General features: G+C 37.7%; 2 protein-coding genes and 1 long non-coding RNA gene across 6 annotated transcripts; 1 reads left to right on the forward strand and 2 right to left on the reverse strand.

Moving 5' to 3' along the window:
• Nucleotides 1-61: 61 nt before the first annotated feature.
• On the forward strand, nt 62-14,219 carry LOC135694453 (uncharacterized). Its single transcript, XR_016143971.1, has 2 exons — nt 62-182; nt 13,560-14,219. It is a non-coding gene; the product is annotated as an uncharacterized LOC135694453 (long non-coding RNA).
• Nucleotides 4,085-20,109, reverse strand: LOC135694451 (glutamine synthetase 2, cytoplasmic). The gene is made up of 7 exons (XM_089109819.1): nt 20,009-20,109; nt 8,655-8,751; nt 7,100-7,268; nt 6,558-6,936; nt 6,179-6,406; nt 4,953-5,119; nt 4,085-4,570 (listed from the first exon to the last, which is right to left on the reverse strand). Exons 3-7 carry the CDS (start codon nt 7,255-7,257, stop codon nt 4,243-4,245), a joined length of 1,260 nt encoding a protein of 419 aa, XP_088965945.1. The 5' UTR covers nt 7,258-7,268; nt 8,655-8,751; nt 20,009-20,109; the 3' UTR covers nt 4,085-4,242.
• Nucleotides 14,656-22,073, reverse strand: LOC135694845 (glutamine synthetase 2, cytoplasmic). 4 transcript variants are annotated; one of them, XM_089109816.1, is made up of 8 exons: nt 21,933-22,010; nt 20,009-20,072; nt 18,591-18,687; nt 16,825-16,993; nt 16,283-16,661; nt 15,904-16,131; nt 15,362-15,528; nt 14,656-15,139 (listed from the first exon to the last, which is right to left on the reverse strand). In XM_089109816.1, exons 4-8 carry the CDS (start codon nt 16,980-16,982, stop codon nt 14,812-14,814), a joined length of 1,260 nt encoding a protein of 419 aa, XP_088965942.1. In that variant the 5' UTR covers nt 16,983-16,993; nt 18,591-18,687; nt 20,009-20,072; nt 21,933-22,010; the 3' UTR covers nt 14,656-14,811. The 4 variants fall into 4 exon arrangements, with proteins under 4 accessions (XP_088965942.1, XP_088965941.1, XP_088965944.1 ...); XM_089109815.1 differs by lacking the exon at nt 21,933-22,010 and having other exon boundaries at nt 20,009-20,150; XM_089109818.1 differs by lacking the exons at nt 18,591-18,687; nt 20,009-20,072 and having other exon boundaries at nt 21,933-22,073.
• Nucleotides 22,074-22,563: the final 490 nt, after the last annotated feature.

The following is a 22,563-nucleotide window of genomic DNA, read 5'->3' on the forward strand; positions in this document are numbered from 1 at the left end:
CCAAGTGTGTCTTGCTGCCAAATATTTTAAAAATTAATACCCGACCGTACCTTATTGTGAAATGTATTGCAAAACAGTTTACTATTGACAACAAGGGCTGAACCGAGCCCCTGTGGGTAAAGTGTTTTCTGGCAGCAGGCTAGCACAGGTATTCGAGGGAAGGCAATTAAAGCTGATAGCAGGTATCTTGTTTAACTTTCATTGCCCGAAAACTTTGCAGCTCTACAGTCAACTTATCATGGAGTATTTTTCCTGCATTTCTACATAACCTTTAGTAAAAAATATTCTGTTTATAGAGCTAGGAGCTTCGTTGTTGAACGTTGGTGGTCTAGCATAGGGCCTTTGAAAGCCGTCGATTTATCTTTATGTGATATTTGAATCTACGTGGTTGGGTAATGTGAAGGGGTAAGGACTGTCAGTGTCTACCCAAGAGGGTAAGGCAATAGAATGAGCAACCGGGGCTCCTGCAATAAATATCTCCTGGACAATGGCAAGAAGACAGTCTTGGCCACATAATGGCAAAATGAAGTGAGCTAAGCTCACCACGCCTCCAGTGGTGGCGCCAGCTATTACAGAGTGAGAGGGTAATGGGCGTGGCAAGTGTGACCACGCCCTTTTGCCTCGTTCCAGTGATTCGTCCCTTTCCTTGGGAAATTTGATCTACCCCTACCCAGCGCTTTTTAATCCATTTTTAGAAGAAATATATAGACCATATTTTCAGAAAATTGGGGAGGTAATTACCTCTCCATACCACACCTTGCCGCTGCCACTGCACGCCTTACTCTCTACCACTGGTCTGCCCCTTTCACTCCATTCTCACATTGTTCTAGAATAATGTCTTGGCTTATCAGAGCCAAACGATTGGACTTGAAAAAATGTTAGACCATATTCCGGGTGCAAAGGATCTAAACTGAACAACAGAGTCTAAACCTACTTTCATCGCTTTAAGTCTTCTGCGAGCAAATCAAGCAATTAAGCTTACATTTTTCCTGCAATTCTTCGAACCTGCTCAAGTTTGATCATCAAAGAATAACAAATCTTTACTTTAAGAAAGGAGTGTATCACTGCTTGAAGTGGCTACTGGCCTTATGTCCCACATGTTTCATAACTTGTAGCTGTATCTAAATAATGGCGAGTGGTAATGTTCCTAACTAATTCTCTGAATTTCTATCAGGGACGAGGTAAGTATTGGTAGCTGTAAAAATGTCATTTTTTGGAAATCATTTTTTGGAACTCTCATTCTCATAAATTTTTATGATACAGTTTCATAACAAACAAAAATTTTTCTCATCACAGTAAAAATTCTTCGGGTGTTTCATTTTTCTGTTCCATGAGTAAAGGCAGTTCGGAAAGAAAAATTCTATACTGTTTCTTATCATTTTGAAAGATAGAGAAAAGTATTTATATTGATATGTTATTTTCGAACTGAATATACAGGTACTTTTCGATAATCATAGGCCATCTCATTTTCTAAACAGCAGGCAGCGCTGTTGACTTCGACTGCCAAGTGAGCGGTCACCATTGGCAACAGACCTCCTTTCTGTGTCGCATCATGAAATTGCTTGTTTATAACATCGATTGTCGAAATCTCCAAGCAGTGCAGTGAGGAATACTTAACGTCACAGGATTGTATTTTAGATTTAGATGATTGAATGATAAAATGAAAAGAAAGAAAATCAACCCGGAAATCCATCTTTAAGAAGTTTCTTCTACGCAACTGCAGAAGGTAACAACAGGCCAAGATAGCCAAAACTAATATCAGTTTTCCTCTTTCGAGAAAAATTCTATGACGGTTTCAATCCTTGTTGTTGAAGTTTTTTCTTGTTTCGTTCAAAGCATTGAAAGATGGTTCTGGGTTCGGATGCCAGTTTGTGATGCACAGTTTCACAAAACTATTTCACAAAATTTCTGCTTTCTACTCGAACTTTTTTCCGTTAAGGTCAAAACAAGATTTTCCTTGAGATCAAAGAAAAATGCCTTATCTTCTTGATCCTAACGATTACAAGCCCACGAGCTGACAGTCTGAAATGTTGTTTTTTGAGTTGAATCAATAGCTCAATGCTTTGCAATCAGAAATAAAAACAAAACAAATATATTTACAGACAGTGTTCCCCAATCATTCTAAACCTCTAAACATCGTAGAGAGAACGCGTGTAGAATAATGCAATGTTCGAGTAGGTGCTTAGTCACCTACAGTTCTAGCCAAAAGGTTAGTGGACTGGAGAAATAACCATTAAGATTCCAACTTTACCCCAATAATGTTATCAAAACCCCCATCCCTGCAGTAATGATTGTTTTTTGGAGAATACCCAAATAACAGCAATCGAAATGAGTAGAAATAAGCATATCAACGTTGCCTGTCGGAGTGGGGAGTGAATTCTTTAAAATATGTTACAGTTTGCCAGCCAGTCCAATAACTTTTGGCCAGGATTGTAGTTAATGCAAAGTTCACTTTTAGACCTATTTCTGGCAGCGTATCGGTAGTTAAGAAACCAGAGAAGAGAAATAGATTAAAGTACGTCGCAATGATATAGCCCTTTCATCAAACTCGAGGAGAGTGGCCCCTTCATCAAACTCAGACTTAGCCGAATTCCAAAATCGAGGTTTCAAAAAAACTTGGGCACGGCTAGCGGGATCGTATTGGCTTCCTGGGGGACTTACATTATTGGTCCCCATGTGCAGGTGCTACGTCCATATAACTTGAGTCCAACGCCCAGGGATCGTGACTATCGCTCAAGCTAAAAGAACTAGAATTTCAGAAGTACATAGAAACCATGCCTTGTCGTACCAGCCAAACGACGGTGGATACACGAATCCGGGAATTTCAAAGAGCTGTGAATCTGAAACTTTAATAACAGAGATCGAATCAACAGAAATGTGAATAGAACCAGCATGAAAAATAAAGCAACGCGAACTTGTTGCTATGAATCAGTCGGTTGCTGCCTACATGAATGTTTTTTTGTAATAAAGGGATATAGACCTACCTCATCGGGTGGGCCAGAACGATTCCAAATTTAGATTTACCAGCTGTTAGGTAGTTTAAATGAGGCAGCTCTAAAGCGATTTTCAGTTGATCCACTGAAGCTTGGCTAACGTTCCACAATTTGTGCCAGTAGCAAACTATTTTGTTTGATAGGGTGCTAGTTGGTTGGAAAGCAAATTCTTCTGATCATACATACTTGGCAAAAGAAATAGGAGAGTGAAAGGCTCTGAGTTTTACAATATTGTAACTTGCTTGGGTCAACCTTTCATAGCCAAGAGGACCTTCCTTAGAAGAGTTTAGTGTTTACAGTTGACCTGACGAAACGCCTTATCTCAAGAAAATTTGTCACCTATGGATCAACGCCGGAACAGTCAACGATGGACCTGGAAAACCAAACCATCCCTGATAAAGAATCTAGAATCTGACGCAACACGCAAAGACGGGCGCGAAAAAACATTGACTATGGAAATCAGAGTTGGTGATTTAAAGCCAAAGATTGGAGGTTATTTCATGTGGTATGCTTTAGGAGGAGGAGAAGCATTCTAAGAAGGACTTAGTCGTAACGATTCAATTGATAAATTGATGAACATATACTTGAAACAGACTTTGATCTTTTGATCTTAATAACTTACGAATTTGTCGATAAAATCTTCACTAAATTGTGATTTATAGTTTTTACTTTTCCTTTTCTGCTGTAAGAGCGATGAAAATTAGTAGAAACGGCCAGGTTTTCTAAACACTTTATACCGGAATTCTATTGCACAGTTGCATATGCTCAAAGTGCATTTCTGGCTGAAAATGACGAACACTTAAGCGAGTTTCTGTACAGAATTGCTGTTCCAAACTGAAACTGGTCGATTTAAATGAACCTAGTAGACTTTTATTCATCCGAAATTTTATCCATTTTGAAAATATAAACATTGCTGTTTTCTTATCAGCATCCTTTTCTCTTAATTTAATTTTCAGGAACTAGAGCCAACTTTTCGGCAAGATAAATGTTTTGTGTGAATGTAGTAATTGTGTGTGAATAAATAAATGTAGGGTGTGTCACTTTCTTCAAATATCCCGATTAGCAACAAGCATGAAGAAATTTTCCAATCATAAACATATCCAAAGCAATTCTGAATTCATTTTTTTCTAAGGTAAAGCATCCAGAAGCCAGTAGATGGCATAATACAAAATTTGATTTCGAGACTTTATTTTACATCGAGGTTGACATTTTATGCGCCATTAAATAATTCAAATAATGTTCCAAAATCCTAATCCCTTTCATTAAGAACAATGGTTCTTATAAGAGCTTCACAAACTGAATACGGATCACAATTAGCTGACGGTCGCCTATCTTCCAGGTATCCCTTATTATCAAGAGCACATTGACGTGGAATTCTAATGCTGCACCCTCTGTTCGCCACACCGTATGAAAAATCGTGTATGGTAGAGGTTTCGTGAAGGCCTGTCAATCTCCGTTTGTTGTCTTCTCCGCTATTTGGATCGTACATCTTTATGTGGTATTCGTGTCTCCTTGAAAGCTTCTCTACAGCCGCGTACACCTCCGACAGTCCACCATCTTTTCGCATATCAGATGTACTGTAGGTACAAAAAAAACGTATTGAAAAGTTGTCTCATTAGAAGTTACCTTATCACTCCTTGAAGACGTAAAAGTACATCTGCCATTTGCTTTTGTTACATTCTCTCAGTAGCGCCGTTGATTACAGGCTCAGCCCCCCCCCCCCCCACTTGTTAAATTCAGAGAGATTGAAGACACACAACAGAGAATCTTTAACACAAATGCAAGAATATTTCGTGGGTATGTGTGTGGTCATGTGTGTGGCCTGTTGAATTTGCCTACAGCATAGACCCCCCTACTTCCTAACTTTTTAGTACAGCATCCCTGCATTCTCAATGTCCCAATTCACAAGGCTAACAACGCAATATAACCTGACAATTATGTAACAAAATCAAAAATTACCTGAAGTTCATGTGTGCTCCAGCACCGTTCCAGTCGCCATTCATTGGCTTCGGATCCAGTGTATCAATTACACCGAAGTGCTCGGATATTCGTGATAATATGTACCTTGCCATCCATGTCTGATCTGCGAGGTCAATTCCTTCCACCGGTCCGATTTGGAATTCCCACTAAATGCAAATTGCAAGCATTTAAAAACCTTTATATCAATGTTTCTTGAGGCGTACTTTAAATTATAAACTGACTGTATTTTGACTCATCCAAATGAAGTTACTCTAAGGTTTAACTCGCTTTGGAAACTATTGTTTGTACCAGCATGGACAAACACGTTCATAGATATATACAGGCAGTAAGGCATTTAGTTGGGATCAAGAAAGTCCCATTGTACAACATACATCACTGTGAGCAAGATTCGAAAGATGTTCAAAACATTTTCCTGCCACCAAATCAGGCAACCTAAAAATCAGCTCGTTCTTACTTAGCTGCAAATTATAGATTAAGACCCCGTTTACACTGTCCCGTGCAAGTTTGGAACCGTGACAAAACTGTCACGGTTCACCCTTCCGTTTACACTAGCACTGTGGAACCGAGACGATTTTGCTGTGCTATCTGGAACAGTTTTTGACCCTGCTTTGAAAGCGAACGAATTTCGTACCGTCACGGTTCCGTTTTTGAACGGGACAGTGTGAACACCTATCCGAGACGATATTGTCACGGATTCACAAAGAGGTCTTTTGTATGGCTGTTTCAGGTTATCGAGGCTTTGATTGTGGCGTAACTACGTTGTCAAATTCTGAAGAAAAGGACATTCTGAAGACAAGACGACGACAGAAAAAGCTTGTATTGTTTCCCAGTCCAAGCCTTCATTGGACTTTGCAGTTTTGTAGTCTAAAATAACACTGAAAATTAAAGCCACCTTGTCGTCCGTCCAATTAAAGTTTTTATCGGCCTTCCGCTCCATTTTAGCTCTCAATAAAATTTAGATTGTTGACTTCGGCGGCAAAATTAAAGCCTCGGTTGACTAAATACAGCTTCTTCTAAACATTGTTCTACCATTCAATTAAGGTCGTACAGGTACAGTGTAAACGGAACGGCTAAACGGAACAATTTGGAACCGCGAAAGTGTAAACACTTGCGAACCGTAACGGTACAAAATTGTCCCGGGACAGTGTAAACGGGGTCTAAAGTGTGTTTATTGGGTAGATCTTCTTTTGAAAGCATTTATGTACCTGTCCTGGCATAACCTCTGCATTCTCGCCGCCGTGCATAATCCCAGCATATAAACACGCCATGTAGTGGGCTTCAACAACTTCTCTACCAAAAACACGGCCAGTTCCAACACCACAGTAATAAGGACCCTGTGGGCCAGGGAAACCGCCCTTTGGCCAACCAAGAGGGTGACCATCTCCGTCTAGCAAAGTGTATTCCTGTTCAATGGCAAACCATGGATGATGATCCTGTAACGAATAAAATTGTGCAATTAGAATCAATCTTTACAGGCTGCATTTATATCAATTCTCTTAGTTATCAAAAATGAACACGCAGCAACAGGTGTCTTTAAACTGAATTAGCAACATCTTTTCGGCTAGATGATTTAGAAAAGCTCACCTTGCATTTCTCCAAAGCCTCTAAGCAACTCGTCCTGTTGTTTGTTGCGCACGGTTCATTTTGGTAGTTGTAAGTATCACAAAGAACAAGCTTGTTTTTGCCTCTGCGAAAGGGATCCGGAAAAATTCTCCTTGGATACAAGAATGTATCACTGTTCTCACCCTGTGCCTGGCCTGTCGATGAACCATCATAGTTCCAGACCGGAAGATCTTCCGGACGCTCCGGTTCATTATCAAGTGTCCTTGATTTGCCTCTAGTGTGGTCTCCGCTTCCATCAATCCAAACATATGTTGCAATGACCTTGTCTGACTGCAGGTCCATGTACGAGCTCAATATAGCTTGGTCAGTACCGGCGTAATGGCGGATTGCACCTAGTCTCCTACAGGGACATACGAAGACACTAAATTAAACTCCACTTCTGTTTGTGCAATTGACTTTTTCACCGATTTCATTGATACTAAATAAGTCCTTATAAAATAAAGTTCAAGGAGTAATTAAAATGAAATAAGTAATTGCAAGTAAAAGCGCATTGACGCACTGACCTGGCTGTGTTCAATTCTGTCTTTGAACCTCTACGTGATGACATCGCTGCTGATACTGTTAGCTTGGTCGATATAGACAGATATCTCTTTGCTACTGTTGAAGCATTTTGCTTGCAGATATTAAAGAAACACGATGTTACTGCAGACTTGAAAGCCATGGTCGACTTGCCTGGAAAAGAATTGTTTGGAATTTAATCTCGCTGTTTGAATCAATCTAGATGCAGCTCGAATTCTAAACCAGTGTCTAAATCCAAAGCCCCGGGGCCTTCTGGTTCTTTGAATTTATGGTATTGTGGAAAATTTGTGACTGTATAATTCACAAACTATCATATTCATGGAAGGTTCTCAAATGCTCTAAAGTCAATCACTATCTTAATGTCAATCTTGAAATTATGACCCGTTTTGAATACACCCATTTTTTTATAGGAAACAAAGGTCAATGTTGAGAACTCTAGTTTTTTAATGCTTTGCAAATTTCAATACTCATTGTTTCTTAAGAGTTTCTTAATAATTTCTTAAGAATTTCTTATAGCCAGTTTCTTATAAAAAATGAGTGTATTCAAGTACTTTTTTAGTCCAACTTGGCTCTCTAAGGTATCTGTGGCCTTAACAATGGTCTAAAGAAACACGGATCAAACATAAACGATTCGCAAAACTGTGCATAGAAACAATCGCTTTTGCATTGTCTAGGAGAGTGATATAAATCAAACTGTTGAGTAAGAAAGTGTTTTGATTGGTTAGCGTGAGGAAATTGGTTATCTTATTTCTGCTTGAAGGCTTATGTCGTGTTATGTTCAGATCTTAAACAGGAAGGATGCGAGCAGCGTTTACGTATTTAATTTAACATTTCATGCCAATTGTTCAAATGATTAGTTCAAATTTTTGATTGTTTTTGTGTAATTGTACTTGTAAACTACATTCTTTTATTTTCTTTCTCTTAAGTTTGTAAACAGAAACTACGAGCTATATCAAAGGTAATTAAAACCAACTAAATATGCTAACAAAAACCGCATGAAACAACAGTAACAGTAATAAATGAATTACTAATAAAATACATCAATGTACAGTAGGTGATTTCTGTGGGACTTTAGTTCCATGCTTTTTGACATTTGTACGATATAGTGTTTAATGCACACACTATAGTGTTTGGTTTATTTCTAGTGAAAGTGAGTCCCTGAGGTTATAAGGTAGTTCAGTTATGTTTAAAATATTTTTCATGAAACTTGGGTTTTCGAGATGAATAGTTTCGTAAATTTATTTTGCAAGTTGTTTTAAATTCCTTGTATGGATGGTAACCGTGTTGTCTTTGAGCAGCAGTTGTTCAAAACTAGATTAAAAATCATCATAGGCTACGCGCAATGTTTTTTCATGCATGTTATTAATAACTTTATTGCTTTTCCTACTGCAATACATCCATACCAAAGAACAGTAATCGAAGAATATCAAAACAATTGTTTCATGAAAAGTTTTCTTTTATCTTCGTTTAAATAAGGTGCTTTTCTTGCAGATGCCAAATATAGTTCGAAATAAAGCTTGTACAATAAACGCCATTTACCTTAAACACGATTGTAGAAGATCTGGTAACGATGCGTGCTGAACAGAAAATACGACGTCGCTCTTTCGAGTGCTTGATCGGAGTGTGCGTGTAGCCACTGGTGATCAGAATGTAAGACAGCAGATTATCGATGTTACGTCAGATCAAGGCAGTGCTACAATCCTTGCCAAAATTGTTGGAACACTTGTGCAAAGCTGAAGATTTTTTGAAAAATCCCACCCTACCCCCCCCCCCCCCCCATTACAATGTTGTTCAATTGGGCTGTTTTGATCCTGAAGGTTAACATTTCTTCACTGAAAGCTGTATGAAAGTATTGAGAAGATAAATCAACATTGTACGGGGGGTGGGGGTCGAAATTTTTGAAGCGGCAGTGATATTTTGGTGAGGTAGTTTTAGACTTGCTTTGTTTATTTGCATGCTGCAATGGGAAGGTGTTCCAGTTATTTTTGGCAACGATTGTAGATATTACGCCTGTTATTCGCGTCATTACAAGAATTCCGTGACGGCTAATAAATACCTGATATTAGAATATCATGAAGTATTATAGAATAGCAACAAGATGCAATACAATTATGCAACGGATAGGTCCTGATATATGGCCTAAAGTTCTCATTTGGCAGTTTTTTGTAGAAGCTTTAGATCGTGTATGCAAAAAAACCAATCAAAGTTCCCTGCTTTTGCAGATGTTTATAGATACAATGTGTAGTCTCTTTATATTTAAATAGCAATGATTGACAGAATAGTACGCATAATAAAAATCTGTTAAATTTGGGTTTTTTTTTAGAATGCAGTGAAAATATAAGAAGAGAACACTAAAAATCTGATGTTCTGTTCTGATGAATTTAGAATGGTGGTGAAAATTCAAAACGTGGCACTCGGCTTCATAAGAATGAGTTTAAACAGACTTCAAAATCAATCAACAGGGCCGGCGAAACGTATTTGAAAGTGGGGGGGGGGGGGGCAAATATGAAGGTCTCGAAAGGGCTTAGGTTAGGCCGCCACCTTGGTTGGCGGGAAGAAAATTTTAGGATTATTGTATTTTAGAGATGGCCAGAGACAGTAAAATGCGAGGAAAATGCGAGGAAAATGCGAGGAAAATGCGAGGAAAATGCGAGGAAAATCCGAGGAAAATGCGAGGAAAATGCGAGGAAAATGCGAGGAAAATGCGAGGAAAATGCGAGGAAAATGCGAGGAAAATCCGAGGAAAATCCGAGGAAAATCCGAGGAAAATCCGAGGACTTCTACTGAAGGAAAATCCGAGGCAATATCTTTAAGCTTTGCTTAATCAATATGCACAAGTTCAACAAAAACAGGAGAACTATCAACTAAAATAAAAGCAAATTAAGCAATTTGTACACTTGGGATATCTGATCTTAAATATTTCGGAAAAAAGGTGCTTTTAACAAAAATAAAAAGTAGTTTTAATAGAATTTACAATTGCGTCTAGATTTTCTTTTTTAGTAGGAATGGATTATCGATACAATCAAGTGTTGAAGTTTTCTTGATTTTACTTTTTTAGAACAAATCTGTCCATTCTTTTTTTCTCATGTCCTCAAAATTTTTCTTTTGTTAAGTTTCTTTCCCTTCCACATCGGTAACAAATTTTCTCTTTTTGCAATGTTCCTGAGAAATTTGTTGTTAACAAATAGACCTTGTGAGCCACGTTAAGGCAATATAAAAAAGGAAACTCCGTCAATTTGGGCTGGCACCAAGTTATTCTGGATCAGATTTCTCGATCTATTTCCTAAGCCAAGCTGTTTTTCGCTGTACAATTTAGACAATGACCGATTTCTTTGATCTTATTTCCACTATTCAAATTTATATATGTCTTCTATGGTAAAGTCATAGCAACCAAGCTAAATCTAAAGGCATATGTAAGGGATTACTAAACACAGTTACTTACAGAATGCTATACTACATTTATTTCCACTTTTGCCTAAAATTTTCCCCCCACTTTCACCGGCCATGGCCCCCCCCCCCCCACTTTCACCGGCCGTGATCAAACCCGGTCCTCAATAACTCTAGCCAAAGAAAGCAGAAGATTGAGAAACTCAATCACAGCAGTCAACCGTTGGAACTAGGTATGTTATTTGCTAATGTTATGAAAAGCCAAAAGCTTCACAACACATCTAAAGTTTTCCTGCTATGAAATGTCAGTCTTACGTCAACATTTCTTTAATTTACACTTTGAGGATTCCAAAAACAAGATAAGAACATTCAAGCTTTAAAGTTGACCAAGATGACGTTTTCTTTGTTAATGATAGCAAGCGCTCTAAAACATTTGTTCTCTAAAACATGAACGAATTAATTCATATAACTTACCTCTAGAATGTTCCTCTCGTTCGTAAAAGAAAGAAGCACACAAATTTACAAATACAAAAACAAAGTAAAAGCACAAAAATACACGAGAACGAGCCCAAGCTCATAGGTTAGATGTGATGCGTTAGGAGAAGCGCACGTTAAGGGGTCATACTATATTCTCATCGGAATTGACAAGCTCAACAAGAGGGGTATTTTAAACAAATATTGTTTTGGAAGGTAAAGATGGGTTGAGCAACATTAGGCTTTTTTTGGACTAGTCAGTTGATAATTTAACATTATGACAAATGTGTCACGCTTTTATCCCATTCTTGATGTAAGGATATGGAAGATGAACTTCAGTGTAAAAATGAAGAACTTCATTGTGACTTTAAGAAAGTGATTTGTTTGTGAATTTGTGAATGTGATTTTTAACGATGAATAGATTTCAGTTTCGTGTATGGAAAAGAAAATAAACGCAATATGTTATTGCTTAAGGAAAATTTTCCTCAAGCAATAACCTTTTGGAAAATGTGAATAACAGTTAGATTCGAGACATTTCCTCTCAAGTTGTGAAAAATTTGAATGAGCCATCTTGTACCTTGAGCCCAAGCCTGCAATTAATATCGGCGAAAGCAAATTCGATATTTGGATTTGACTTAGCTTTGTCTGTGGCATTGGAAAACAGTTTTGCTCTCTTACGTGTCAGGTCCATGAAGATCTTCACTTTTCTTTGCTCTTGTCTGGCTTTATAGACCGCCATTCGACTATCCCAGCTATTTATTTTAATGATCATTGCCTGACTTTGAATTTTGCCATCCTTTGAAGTTTTAACTCTCCCAATTCGATGGTCCCTATCAATACAATCGGGACTAACTTCGATTTTTAAAGATTTCAAAAGGTTTTTCACTTTTTCGACACATTGATATCCTGTTTCAGATCCCTGCTCTGGCAATGGAATATCATAGATACGGAGGCAGGTGCGGTGAGAATACTGTTCTGTATGATCTAGCTTCTACTCAAGATGCTCAAAGTAAGCATCGTAAATTGCAATTTTCCATTCGAACGGTCCTCCACACGTGCTTCCAACGGTTTAGCTGCCTTGTTTACTTCCTTTTTAATGCACCCAAGTAATTTATTCTCGAGTTTTGATATCATGTTCTCCATATCAGATTTAGTGAGAAGGCCCAATCCTCCCAGTGCTTCGTCGACAGCCTTTTTATCTGTGTCTCCATTTTCTGCAATGTTCTCGTCAACATGTGGCCTTACACCAAACACAGATCAGGCAAGGAATAATTTAAATCGAAGTTCATATTGGTCTAGAGATAAAAAAAACAACACTTTGTTTGTTGAAACATAAATACCTCCCACAATTTTCCATTTCTTAAAAAGCAACCCTGAACGCACACTTGTGTTCCGATGGTACGTTTTACTGCGCAGAGAAAGTTCTGAAAATATGGTACTTGAATCAGCTTTAAAATCTTCTAACCAAGCCAGATTAACAGTAGTCTATACTTCAAAAAGCCATATTGCATTAAATATGCAATAGATTTAACTATTTACTTTCTGCTTATGAGTTCAAAATTAAACGAAATGAAAAACAAGTCTTTATGGTGTCATCATTTTGTCACTGTATTACTCACATCTGTTTTAGTCGTAAGGATTATTGGGTATGTACGCAGGCTACAGTCGTCAAGAGAGACCAGTCACACGGCTCGTCTTGGTCGCTGATAGAAAGAACAATGATTGAAAGAAATGAATCTTGCGTACATTCCACATTCTCTAATTATACATTAAGTCCACAGCACAAAGTTTTCAACCTGGTGCTATGGATGCTGCTCCTGCGTTCTTTTCCAGTGATGCTATCGTTCTGGGTCAAAGATTTCTGTGTTTAATGTGGAGCTTTAAAAACAGTGGGTCCTAGCAGTTTTCCTGGCTTCAAATAAAGCACAAAGAACTAAGCAGAAGGTCATTGATATAAACTATTAATGGAAGTGGTCCAAGACGAGTTCCCTGTGGAACACAATGGTGCATATCTTTTTTCGCGATCGTGTTAACGACGTTACAATTTACATGAAATTGCAAGAGGCAGCAAAAATTAATCCTTCTCAATTGCCTGATAATTGGCCATCGCAGATTTTTTATTTGAGCAGCGATTAAATGGAAAGGTCTGTGATACAACATTTTTAAAGACACCAATGTTTTAGAGGTTTTTATGTTCGAATTTATTTTAAAGGTAAAGTTGTATTTACGAGGATTTTGCGTATTTTTATAGAGCACAACCTTCTGGAAGTTTTTTCAGTGCGTTGGGCAGTGAAAAAACAGTAGGGAAGCCAAATAGAGATCTGTAATATGAAAGGTCACCAGCTTGGTCACTTTTAAAATAGGGGTAACACTAGCAATTTTCAAAGAATCTGGAAAAAAACCTATAGCAATAGAAAGATTAGAAATACCACACAGAGAGCCTGAAATATCTTGGCGACTGGTTTTCAAAATACGATGAGAGATGCAGTCAGAACCAAAATCCATATTAATTTACCCAAGTCACATGCAAACTGTCGTGAATTTAAAGGTTTAAGGTTAAACCGTATTCATTTGAAATTGTAGAGCTTTTTGCCACCTATGGATCAACGCCGGAACACGTGAACGATGGACCTGAAAAATGAAGCAGCTCTAAAGCGATTTTCAGTTGATCCACTGAAGCTTGGCTAACGTTCCACAATTTGTGCCAGTAGCAAACTATTTTGTTTGATAGGGTGCTAGTTGGTTGGAAAGCCAATCCTTCTGATCATACATACTTGGCAAAAGAAATAGAAGAGTGAAAGGCTCTGAGTTTTACAATATTGTAACTTGCTTGGGTCAACCTTTCATAGCCAAGAGGACCTTCCTTAGGAGAGTTTGGTGTTTACAGTTGACCTGACGAAACGCCTTATCTCAAGAAAATTTGTCACCTATGGATCAACGCCGGAACAGTCAACGATGGACCTGGAAAACCAAACCATCCCTGATAAAGAATCTAGAATCTGACGCAACACGCAAGGACGGGCGCGAAAAAATATTGACTATGGAAATCAGAGTTGGTGATTTAAGGCCAAAGATTGGAGGTTATTTCATGTGGTATGCTTTAGGAGGAGGAGAAGCATTCTGAGAAGGACTTAGTCGTAACGATTCAATTGATAAATTGATGAACATATACTTGAAACAGACTTTGATATTTTGATCTTAATAACTTACGAATTTGTCGATAAAATCTTCACTAAATTGTGATTTATAGTTTTTACTTTTCCTTTTCTGCTGTAAGAGCGATGAAAATTAGTAGAAACGGCCAGGTTTTCTAAACACTTTATACCGGAATTCTATTGCACAGTTGCAAATGCTCAAAGTGCATTTCTGGCTGAAAATGACGAACACTTAAGCGAGTTTCTGTACAGAATTGTTGTTCCAAACTGAACCGGATCGAATTAAATAAAAATAGTAGACCTTCACTCATCCAAAATTTTATCCATTTTGAAAATATAAACATTGCTGTTTTCTTATCAGCATCCTTTCTCTTAATTTAATTTTAAGGAACTAGAGCCAACTCTTCGGCAAGATAAAGGTTTGTGTGAATGAAGTAATTTTGTGTGAATGAATGAATGTAGGGTGTGATACTCTCTTCAAATATCCCGATTAGTAACAACCATGAAGAAATTTTCCAATCATAAACATATCCAAAACAATTCTGAATTCATTTTTTTCTAAGGTAAAGCATCCAGAAGCCAGTAGATGGCATAACACAAAATTTGATTTCGAGACTTTATTTTACATCGAGGTTGACATTTTATGCGCCATTAAATCATTCAAATAATGTTCCAAAATCCTAATCCCTTTCATTAAGAACAATGGTTCTTATAAGAGCTTCACAAACTGAATACGGATCACAATTAGCTGACGGTCGCCTATCTTCCAGGTATCCCTTATTATCAAGAGCACATTGACGTGGAATTCTAATGCTGCACCCTCTGTTCGCCACACCGTGTGAAAAATCGTGTATGGTAGAGGTTTCGTGAAGGCCTGTCAATCTCCGTTTGTTGTCTTCTCCGCTATTTGGATCGTACATCTTTATGTGGTATTCGTGTCTCCTTGAAAGCTTCTCTACAGCCGCGTACACCTCTGACAGTCCACCATCTTTTCGCATATCAGATGTACTGTAGGTACAAAAAAAACTTGTTGAAAAGTTGTCTCATTAGAAGTTATCTTATCACTCCTTGAAGACGTAAAAATACATCTGCCATTTGCTTTTGTTACATTCTCTCAGTAGCGCCGTTGATTAAAAGCTCAGTACAGCATCCCTGCATTCTCAATGTCCCAATTCACAAGGCTAACAACGCAGTATAACTTGACAATTATGTAACAAAATCAAAAATTACCTGAAGTTCATGTGTGCTCCAGCACCGTTCCAGTCGCCATTCATTGGCTTCGGATCCAGTGTATCAATTACACCGAAGTGCTCGGATATTCGTGATAATATGTACCTTGCCATCCATGTCTGATCTGCGAGGTCAATTCCTTCCACCGGTCCGATCTGGAATTCCCACTAAACGCAAATTGCAAGCATTTAAAAACCTTTATATCAATGTTTTTTGAGGTGTACTTTAAATTATAAACTGACTGTATTTTGACTCATCCAAATGAAGTTACTCTAAGGCTTAAGTTGCTTTGGAAACTATTGTTTGTACCAGCATGGACAAACACGTTCATAGATACATACAAGCAATAAGGCATTGAGTTGGGATCAAGAAAGTCCCATTGTACAACATACATCACTGTGAGCAAGATTCGAAAGATGTTCAAAACATTTTGCTACCACCAAATCAGGCAACCAAAACAATCAGCTTGTTCTTACTTAGCTGCAAATTATGGATTAAAGTGTGTTTATTGGGTAGATCTTCTTTTGAAAGCATTTATGTACCTGTCCTGGCATAACCTCTGCATTCTCGCCGCCATGCATAATCCCAGCATATAGACACGCCATGTAGTGGGCTTCAACAACTTCTCTACCAAAAACACGGCCAGTTCCAACACCACAGTAATAAGGACCCTGTGGGCCAGGGAAACCGCCCTTTGGCCAACCAAGAGGGTGACCATCTCCGTCTAGCAAAGTGTATTCCTGTTCAATGGCAAACCATGGATGATGATCCTGTAACGAATAAAATTGTGCAATGAAAAGCAATATTTACAGGCTGCATTTATATCAATTCTCTTAGTTATCAAAAATGAACACGCAGCAACAGGTGTCTTTAAACTGAATTAGCAACATCTTTTCGGCTAGATGATTTAGATAAGCTCACCTTGCATTTCTCCAAAGCCTCTAAGCAACTCGTCCTGTTGTTTGTTGCGCACGGTTCATTTTGGTAGTTGTAAGTATCACAAAGAACAAGCTTGTTTTTGCCTCTGCGAAAGGGATCCGGAAAAATTCTCCTTGGATACAAGAATGTATCACTGTTCTCACCCTGTGCCTGGCCTGTCGATGAACCATCATAGTTCCAGACCGGAAGATCTTCCGGACGCTCCGGTTCCTTATCAAGTGTCCTTGATTTGCCTCTAGTGTGGTCTCCACTTCCATCAATCCAAACATATGTTGCAATGACCTTGTCTGACTGCAGGTCCATGTACGAGCTCAATATAGCTTGGTCAGTACCGGCGTAATGGCGGATTGCACCAAGGCTCCTACAGGGACATACGAAGACACTAAATTAAACTCCACTTCTGTTTGTGCAATTGACTTTATCACCAATTTCATTGATACTAAATAAGTCCTTATAAAATAAAGTTCAAGGAGTACTTAAAATGAAATAAGTAATTGCAAGTAAAAGCGCATTGACGCACTGACCTGGCTGTGTTCAATTCTGTCTTGGAACCACTACGTGATGACATCGCTGCTGATACTGTTAGCTTGGTCGATATAGACAGATATCTCTTTGCTACTGTTGAAGCATTTTGCTTGCAGATATTAAAGAAACACGATGTTACTGCAGACTTGAAAGCCATGGTCGACTTGCCTGGAAAAGAATTGTTTGGAATTTAATCTCGCTGTTTGAATCAATCTAGATGCAGCTCGAATTCTAAACCAGTGTCTAAATCCAAAGCCCCGAGGCCTTCTGGTTCTTTGAATTTATGGTATTGTGGGAAATTTGTGACTGTATAATTCACAAACTATCATTTTCGTAGAAAGTTCTCAAATGTTCTAAACTCAATCACTATTTGAATGCTAATCTTGAAATTTTGACCCGTTTTGAATACACCCATTTTTTTTATAGGAAACAAAGGTCGATGTTGAGAACTCCAGTTTCTTAATGCTTTGCAAATTTCAATACTCATTGTTTCTTAAGAGTTTCTTAATTATCTTGTAATGAATGATGTTATGAAATGTTCATGACCGTTTCTTATCACGTCAAGAGATTCGCTTTCGTTCTGATGCTGTATTTAGATGTGGGAAGTATATTTTTATCACTTGTGTCCGAAGTTCTAGGTCACCAGGGCAATAATGTTCTTGGATTTTACAAAATTTTCGTTGTTCTTAGTTTTGTCACGATATCATAGTTTCTTAATTCTTTTGCTTCGATTACTGAAGTTTCTTAACTTTTCTGACTATCCAGTACTCGTTTCTTATAGCCAGTTTCTTAAAAAAATGAGTGTATTCAAGTACCTTTTTAGTCCAACTTGGCTCTCTTAGGTATCTATAGTACTGTTTTTAATGATAATAATAATGATAATGACTATGGTAATGATTAGTGAATTTTGATTGTTTTTGTGTAATTGTACTTGTAAACTACATTTTTTTATTTTCTTTCTCTTAAGTTTGTAAACAGAAACTACGAGCTATCGAACAGCTATCAAAGCTAATAAAACCAACTAAATATGCTAACAAAAACCGTATGAAACAACAGTAACAGCTATAAATGAATTACTAATAAAATACATCAATGTACAGTAGGTGATTTCTGTGGGAATTTAGTTCCATGCTTTTTGACATTTGTACGATACAGTGTTTAATGCACACGCTATAGTGTTTGGTTTATTTCTAGTGAAAGTGAGTCCCTGAGGTTATGAGGTGATTCAGTTTATTTAAAATATTTTTCATGAAATATTGGTTTTCGTGATGAATAGTTTTGTAAATTTCTTTTGCAAGTTGCTTTAAATTCCTTGTATGAATGGTAACCGTGTTGTCTTTGAGCAGCAGTTGTTCAAAACTAGATTAAAAATCGTTATAGGCTACGCGCAATGTTTTTTCATGCATGTTATTAATAACTTTATTGCTTTTCCTACTGCAATACTTCCATACCAAGGAACAGTAATCGAAGAATATCAAAACAATTGTTTCATGAAAAGTTTTTTTTTATCTTCGTTTATATAAGGTGCTTTTCTTGCAAGTTTTAAATATCGTTATAGGCTACGCGCAATGTTTTTTCATGCATGTTATTAATAACTTTATTGCTTTTCCTACTGCAATACTTCCATACCAAGGAACAGTAATCGAAGAATATCAAAACAATTGTTTCATTAAAAGTTTTCTTTTATCTTCGTTTAGATAAGGTGCTTTTCTTGCAGATGCCAAATATAGTTCGAAATAAAGCTTGTACAATAAACGCTATTTACCTTAAACACGATTGTAGAAGATCTGGTAACGATGCGTGCTGAACAGAATATACGACGTCGCTCTTTCGAGTGCTTGATCGGAGTGTGCGTGTAGCCACTGATGATCAGAATGTAAGACAGCAGATTATCGATGTTACGTCAGATCAAGGCAGTGCTAGATATTACGCCTGTTATTCGCGTCATTATAAGAATTCCGTGACGGCTAATAAATACCTGATATTAGAATATCATGAAATATTATAGAAAAGCAACAAGATGCAATACAATTATGCAACGGATAGGCAGGGCCGCCGAGAGGCGGCCTGGGCCCTGGGGCAAAGTCCCGGTTGGGGCCCTAGAGTCGGATACAAAATTTTTTCGAGACCATGCCCTTTTTAAAATGGGAAACGCCCATTATTTCCAAACGTTTGCGCACGTTGTAGAATATGGTTAAAATATCATAAAATGTAATAAAAAGCATTAATTCTAAAGATAAGCGAATTAAATACGCTCTTTGACCACACCCTTTTAGCTGATTAGAGAGGACTTAAAAATTTGTTCCTTCAATTCTGATTGTTTTTTCTGTCGAGCCACACAATATTAAAATTTGAAATGTAAGCAAACTTTTATTCTACGCACTTTTGTTTAAACTATGCTTTCCAGTTCTTTCGTCCTTCAAAAGTTAATTTTTCTTGCTCTCTCAGTTGTTTCTGTTGTTGCTCTTTCTTGCTCTTTCAAAAAATTTTCAAAATAATTTTGGGGCCCTTTCAGGCCGAGGCCCTGGGGCAAATTGCCCCCCCCCCCTGCCCCCCTCTCTGCGCCACTGCGGATAGGTCCTGATATATGGCCTAAAGTTCTCATTTGGCAGTTTTTTGTAGAAGCTTTAAATCGTGTATGCAAGAAACCAATCAAAGTTCCCTGCTTTTGCAGATAAAATGTTTATAGATACAATGTGTAGTCTATTTATATTTAAATAGCAATGATTGACAGAATAGTACGCATAATAAAAATCTGTTAAATCTAGGCCTTTCTTTTAGAATCCAGTGAAAATATAAGAAAAGAGCACTAAATATCTGATGTTTTGTTCTGATGAATTTAGAATGGTGGTGAAAATTCAAAACGTGGCACTCATTTTCATAAGAATGAGTTTAAACAGACTTCAAAATCAATCAAACCCGGTTCTTAATAACTCTAGCTAAAGAAAGCAGTAGATTGAGAATTAAAAGCCAAAAGCTTCATAACACATCTAATATTTTCTTGCTATGAAATGTCAGTCTTACGTCAAAATTTCTTGAGTTTACACTCTAAGGATTGAAAAACAAGATCAGAATATCCAAGCTTTAAAGTTGACCAAGATGACGTTTTGTTTGTTGTTGATAGCAAGCGCTCTAAGACATTTGTTTCTTCTAAACATGAACGAATGAATTCATATAACTCACCTCTAAAATGTTATATGATGTCTTTTCTACCAATTTCAATTTTCCGAGTACAAACCCTGTTGGCCTAAAAAGAATTTAGGCCTCTTACAGTAAGATGACCTGCATTTTCGAAGAAATAAGCTGTATTTGATAATTGTTTGCAATCATTTCGTGAAATATTTCCAAGCAACATGCTAGATAAATACAAAAGTTCCTTCTCAAATGATTTTTCGCACTTGGCAACCGTTGGTGAACCCGAAGGCCATAACAGTATCAGCGAAGAATGTTTTTTCACTCAGAGACTTTTTGAGTTAACACACAAATATTTACACGAGAGGCTATTTAAACAGCTGAAGAAAGCATCAAAAATAGAAATAGCCTATTTGGAGACTTTGACCAGAGTAAGAAAACACTAACTAATTGAAAAGAATTTTTAACGACCATGGATGAACTTCATAAAATATTATTGTAAAAGATGAAATGTAAACTCCATTTTGCTCCAGGGCTCCGGGACACAACAATCTAGTGTGCAGAAATTGAACATTTAGAAAAGCAGAGAAGTATAATCCATGCTGAAATTAAGGCTGCTACTTTCGCCTGTCTTTGCAGTAGGGAAAACAAATTCATTGGTTTCTCATTTCAAATTTCCCAGTTAAAAGATAAATGGACCATTTGGAAAGGGCGCGTGTTTAAACACGTCACCATAATTTACTCGACAAGATAAACACCCATTGGAGACATGATAAAGAGCAACGAAGAGGTTTAGAATGAGCACAAGACTGGGTGTCATTTTCGGTTTTTTAGATGAATTGAATTCGGTTTTCGCAAACAATCCGAAATTACTGATTGCTTTTTCAAACAGTCACGCACCTCATACCCTCTTCTTCGGCACACCTCGATCATGATTTAATGTTGTTAGAATTTTTGCCGTGTTGATAATATTTGCCGTCATGTGTCTTTATCGGCCTTGGTACTCAGTTCATTATATGAAACAGAAACAATTTCTCTTGGAACAAATTTGTATTGAAAGGAAGGGGGAAGGGGGGGGGGAGGAGGAGGTTACTTGTTTCTAATCTAGTACTTTATCAGAAGTGGTGGCACGAGAGTTACAGGCACCGTGGTGCGTTGAGAAAAGTGGGGGGTTTAAAAAGAGTGGGGGGCTAAAACCATATAAAAAGAGGCTCTACTGGTAGTTTATTACTTAATATTTGACATTTTGGCAAAACGTTCCCCTGCTCCGCGGTGCCTGAGTTAAGGGATTTCTAGCCCCCAAAATTTCAATCTAGCCCCAAAATTATGTCAGCACTGCATGGATTTCTACTTTTGAAATTTTTTGTTTACTAACAGTTCTGAATGAGTCAAGCTTATTACATGTCAGGACAATCTAGTTTTTTCTCTTTTCCTAGCACCACAACTCTACTGCATAAAGGAGAGTATAGATTCTGTGACCCGTGACACTGCAAAAGGCCCAGTCGTCTGGTCCCGTTGTAAACCTATTGTCTCATTATTGACTTTCTCTCAGCGCCTGTATGCTATCGATCTTCGAGCTGCTGTAAACTTGATATTTCCCTGAATCCTTATTGCGTCCCATTTAATAATCTCAGCCCGTGGGTCGGAAAAGATTATGAATGCTGCTATCGCCTTTGTATATCCTAGATTTATTGGCAGGATTAAAAGTTCCTTATTGAGATCTGCAAAATATCTTTCTTTTGTGACTTTGATAACAACATTAATTCCTGGCATTCACGGCGAAGAAAACTTTTTATATCTTTAATAATAAAGATTTTGTTAATCTTTTTAATTTGACAGTTGGCAGCATATCACTCAAAACGTACAATTAGAATCGCTATGAGCAAAAATATACTCATTTGTACGTAAATGTCCAGATGACTTTTCGTTTGAGTATGCAAATAAGAACCAAACAGAAAGCGACACGCAATCTTACCTTGCTTTAATCTCGCCAAACTGTTGCAAGGTGGCAAATTGAGAAGGTGTAATCTTTATTTTCTTTCTTCTACTTGTAGAAATAGTTGATAAACAAAATAGCAAATTTTTCCAGAGCTTTCTTGATGGCGGCACGAACGCCCTAAATCATCGTGACAAATAATCATGTGATCAAAGGTCGAGTTTGTCTCAAGTATCCAGGAAATGAATGGATCGTAATAATAATCATGCAGACTGTGGATTGTTGAAAATATACAGGCACCGCGGAGCGTTGAGGAAAGTAGGGGGTCTAAAAAGTGGGGGGGGGAGGCTAAAGCCCCCCAGCCCCCTTGCTCCGCGGGGCCTGATATATTGAGAATACTGATATGTTCTTAGCTAGGAATGGAGAAATGGCCATTATCATTCGGTGTACCAATGTTAAAGCCAGAAATTAAGTTTCAGCAATTATAAATTTGCAAAAAGTAGACAGCTGAAGTTCGAAGAGTTATGTTGTACAGAACAAAATAAAGCATATAAATTTTATGAACTGCTGAGACTGATGGGCCACTAAAATTGTTTTGAACCCTCTACAAAGCCTGTCTAGGGGGTTTGTACTAGGGGTTAAGTGATTTTTTTAAAAAGTGGAAAATAGT

The sequence above is a fragment of the Rhopilema esculentum genome, chromosome 8 (assembly GCF_057945365.1).
Source record: "Rhopilema esculentum isolate cy_ngs chromosome 8, ASM5794536v1, whole genome shotgun sequence".
Taxonomy (NCBI): domain Eukaryota; kingdom Metazoa; phylum Cnidaria; class Scyphozoa; order Rhizostomeae; family Rhizostomatidae; genus Rhopilema; species Rhopilema esculentum.